Raw genomic sequence first — 4,458 nt, forward strand, 5'->3', positions numbered from 1 at the left:
TGAAGCGCGGGCACACGGTTTATATATTTTTAACGTAAATCATTTTTTTCCAAGCGATTCCACTAGATCGAATTTCATTATCATCAGATAACGAAATACAGCATATTATAGGCTCAACAGCCATCATCAAAACAAAAAACCGTGTACAACTGATCGTTCCTAGCACACATAGATCCGTCTCTTCCGTGTACAACTGAGGGCTTTAATACCCCGTTCCATCTCAAAAACAAAGGGCTTAAATGACCTGATCCATACTAGTGCTCCCAATCTCCCATGATAAATACATAGGACGTCAAACCAATGTACGCGCAGACAGCACCCATGAATTTAACCTCGTGAACTGAAGAACGAGCTTAGGGCTTGGAACCATCCTTGTTCCATCTATTCAATCTCTCCCGAGCAGCCTCCACCTGAAACAATATTGGAACAGAAACCATAAATGAATATACCTCCTGCCCTCTGATTTCTTAATAAGTCAATTATATGAATACGTGAGTAAGTGACAATCTTTTCCATATTGTGATCATCGGATTGTTGAGCAAAGCTAATTACCTGTTTATCCCAATCCGTTCTACTTGTTATGAACAAAAGCACAATAGTTTGGACTAGTGTTCCGAGCAGCATGCCAACCCAAATACCCTGTATCAACAGCCAAATAGAGTTCATTAAGATCACTACTTACAGCTACAATGAACAAGGATAATGAGTTAAGTAGCCGATTCACTGTCAAAATAGCTTCTTCTAAACTAAGTATCTTACCTTCACATGATATCCAAGGACATAACCCAGGATTGCTCCAATAGGAATGCCAATGAAGTAATATGTTGTGATGTTAACATACGCAACTATCCTTTGCCAACCCGCACCAACAGCAACACCTGCAGGAGAGTCAAAGGCGGTTACGGTTTCAGGGAGTAAACCAAACAAGACCAGGTAACCAAATCATCCAAATGCTGAAATAGACCTGATAATACTGGTTGAACACTGTTGAGCAAGATGGAGAAGGCCAGCAGAGGCGATAGGTCAGCAACTGCGGCAGCTACCTCTTCACTCTCAGTAAATATGTAGGAAAGTTTTCCACGGAAAAAGAGGAAGAACACGAACAACACAACGCCTATTGTGAAAGAAGTGGCGACGACATTCAAGATAGCGAACTTGGTCCTTCTTGCACTCCCCGCTCCGAGCTCATTTCCCACACGCACTCTGCAACGTATATAGAAAATCATTATCACGGAAATTCCATAAATTGGTTCCAAGGAGATCTAGACCAAGAAGTTACGCTGTTGCGGAGAAAAATCCGATAGAAATCATCATCTCCCAACCGTTGATGTTAAGGCTGCACATTTCGAAAAAAAAACCATGGTGCATATTAGTTTATTCAACGATATATTCACCAGGTGACTAGCTGCGAAATCTGGTTAACAGGAGGGGAAAACGAAAGAGTCTTGAAGAAGAATGACAGCCATAGTGAAGTGTCAAGTAAATTAGGAGTATATGTTACCAGATTGAAAGAGCGTCAAGTGCAATCTCTGCATTCTTCATGTACCCGGTTAGGAGCACCAATATAGTGTTGTACCACATTTCCAGGCTGAAAAAGGCAAAACACTCATATTATTGCTAGGCTATGTGAATACCAAGTCTTGATAGATATGGACAGTGAACGGTCAGCACATTTACACTCAAGATTATCCTGACGACGTACCAGAGCATGATACCAGAGGATACAGAGAGCTTGATCATGGGTGCAAGGTCGGCAAAGGCGGCCGACGAGAATCCTGTCCATGTCACTGGGCAGCCACCGAAGAGGACGAATGCGAGTTGCACAAGCGCGGGAAACCACATGGCGATGATCATGGAGGTCATGACCCCTTCAAGTCCTAGGTGGTACTTGGCGGTCAAGAGCCATGACAGGGAGAGATGCAAGGCGAGGTTGGCGACGGCGAGGTAGGTGATGATGGCGTTCTTGCCCTGCGCCTGCAGGTACATCTGGAGCGTGAAGCTCAAGACGTAGGAGAACATAACGGGGATGAACCAGAGAGAGATGGTCCCGGCGACGGCGCAGATGGAAGGATCCTGGCCGATGAAGGTGAGGAGCGGCCCGGTGAACAAGTAGAGGGGAAGAGTTAGCACGGCGCAGCCATTGAGGATGATCCAGGAACGTTGCAGGTGGATGCCCATCGTGTGGTACTGTTTTGCCCCATACGACTGCCCGCACAGTGTTTCCAGCGCGCTCGCCATGCCCAGCTGCATTCAATGAACACACATCAGTTTTTTAAGGTTTGCACAAGGTTGCTTGATCCACAGATATAGAAGAACTCCCTCACTCCGAGATTCAGATCCATAATAATTGTGGTGGTTTTAGTTTAAATTTAAGCTAAAGCTACGATATTTATTATGGATCGGAGTAGTTGTCATGGTCGATTCCTTCCAGGAAATGCTCGATAGCAAACATGTTGCTACTACTAGCTCGGCCCTCGATGGAAATGAACTTACTTGAAGAGAACGTGTTCTCAGCCTTTCTAGGTATTTCAGGTGTACAAAAAAATTAGGAAAAAAGAACTGCACATCGTATACATGCATATGCATACAGATCTGAAGATCCGGTTCCAAAATCTGCTGGTAGAGACAATAAAAATCGACCAGTTTGTTGTTTGACCTTAATTACTTGTCGTGTAGCTCATGCTAATATTTGACGACAACGAATTGGTGTCGTGTAGCCCCATGCTAGCTCTACCGTAGCCACTACGCAACTAGAGTACCATGGCCTCCGGAGCACCCTGATGAATAAGGAGGAGAGCAACTATACCAGGATTCCGTTGCTGAAGCGCATGAGGACGGTGGAGACGAGCGCGAAGGCGGCGAGCTCGGTGGGGCCGATGTGGCCGATGAAGGCCTGGCTGATGACGGTGAGGCCGAAGGAGGAGAAGCGCGTGCAGATGGACGGCCCCGCCACCACCCATAGCTTCTTGTTCTCCTCCAGCAGACGCCGCCCCAACCCTTCTTCCACCTCACTGCCGCTCTTGAGCAGTAGCGGGACACTGTTCTCCTCTTCCATGGTGGACGATGGTGCCTCAGCGCGCGTCTGGCCGTCACCTCTCGAGACCAGCTAGTATTTATGTACGCCCGTCTCTGCCTGTCCGACTCAGTATATATGTGAGAGTTGAACCACTTGTTCATGGGCCGGATGCGATCGACTGTCTCGCACCATCGCAACAAGCCACATAGTAGGTACACTTATTATTGCTCGAGAAGCCGCCATCAGATCTCATTTGACTTGCAGGCAACGGAAATATATAAATTTCCACGAGATCCACGCCCGCGCGAACACCGCCGACGAACAGTATAGAGTATGGCTCGGTAGGTATGCGCTCCTCGATCGGGCGTCCACATCGTAAGATGTTGATTGGCGGGAGTGGACAGATAGACGCCTAGCTATTTTTAGAGACTTAAAATTCGTATTTTAAAGTTTCAAAAAAGTCTGAGAAAAAAAATAGGACTAGTCAATGATGTGTACTACTACAAACCAGTAAAATCTCAATATAAAAGCAACTTCATAATCTAGGCTGCACAAAAATAACAAAATCTGACAAAATGTTATTTTTATGTAGCCTAGAATACAAAGTAGTTCGTATTGAGATTTTGCGCGTTTATAGTACATTTCCGACCTGTAGAATTTTGTTTCAGATTTTCTAAAAACTTAGAAATATGATTTCTCGGTATTTGAAAATAAAGGGGCTCATGTAACTCGGCCTCCGTACCAAGTTTCCATCTAAGATTGGCCTCCACATGGCTAGAGTCCATCTGTCGCAGGGATCCGATTAATTTCGTTGGAGTTGTACCGAGAATGGTAACTTCACGGTTGCTTCGATGTATAATGCTTAAGCTCAACCCGGTATTTCAGTTGAGAATAATAATAAAAATTGGAAGATGAAGATCTCACTTAAAACCAAGGTGTTTGTGTGGTACCTTTATTGAGGGTAATCCTCGCCAAAGATAACCTTGGGAAACGCAATTGGTATGGACGTAAAAAAAGTAAGTCTTCTTTCAACGTGACAAGACTATAAAGCACTTATTCCTCCGGTGTAAATTTGTTAGATCTATATGGTCAGCTATCTAGATAGGTTCTACCTTATATCCACCATGTAGCCTTACGAACATATTTGGCAACCGGCTTAATGAGATGTCGATCCTAGGTTTAAGCTACTTATTAGGGTTGGAATGATTGCCACTATTTAGTCTCTTTGGCTATGTAGAAACGACAAGGATTTACCCGTGCACAACTAGGCTTTGTTTGTGGTCGCCTCAACAACGTGTGGAGCATCACGATCTCTTTAGTCTTTATGAAGGTGTCTACACTGTTGAAGGATACGACGAGGGATTTTTTTCACAACATGGATGGAAGTGTGATTTGCGCATTGATCCTCCATCGCCTTAGGGCTCATTTTTTCTTCCCTTTCC

The 4,458-nt window shown here is 44.8% G+C and overlaps 1 protein-coding gene across 1 annotated transcript; it reads right to left on the reverse strand.

The window, feature by feature from the left end:
• Positions 1-314: 314 nt before the first annotated feature.
• LOC124694914 (protein DETOXIFICATION 21-like) lies at positions 315-2,250 on the reverse strand. Its single transcript, XM_047227838.1, has 7 exons — positions 1,703-2,250; positions 1,502-1,588; positions 1,280-1,336; positions 965-1,203; positions 760-878; positions 553-639; positions 315-410 (listed from the first exon to the last, which is right to left on the reverse strand). Exons 1-7 carry the CDS (start codon positions 2,248-2,250, stop codon positions 354-356), a joined length of 1,194 nt encoding a protein of 397 aa, XP_047083794.1. The 3' UTR covers positions 315-353.
• Positions 2,251-4,458: the final 2,208 nt, after the last annotated feature.

Source organism: Lolium rigidum, chromosome 3 (genome assembly GCF_022539505.1).
Source record: "Lolium rigidum isolate FL_2022 chromosome 3, APGP_CSIRO_Lrig_0.1, whole genome shotgun sequence".
NCBI classification, from domain to species: Eukaryota; Viridiplantae; Streptophyta; class Magnoliopsida; order Poales; family Poaceae; genus Lolium; species Lolium rigidum.

Coding starts and splice junctions, on each gene's coding strand:
- LOC124694914 (XM_047227838.1), bottom strand. CDS start 2,250: ATGCAGCTGGGCATGGCGAGCGCGCTGGAAACACTGTGCGGGCAGTCG. Junction 1,204..1,279: donor GGATTTTTCTCCGCAACAGC/GTAACTTCTTGG, acceptor TATACGTTGCAG/AGTGCGTGTGGGAAATGAGC. Junction 879..964: donor TGTTCAACCAGTATTATCAG/GTCTATTTCAGC, acceptor ACTCTCCTGCAG/GTGTTGCTGTTGGTGCGGGT.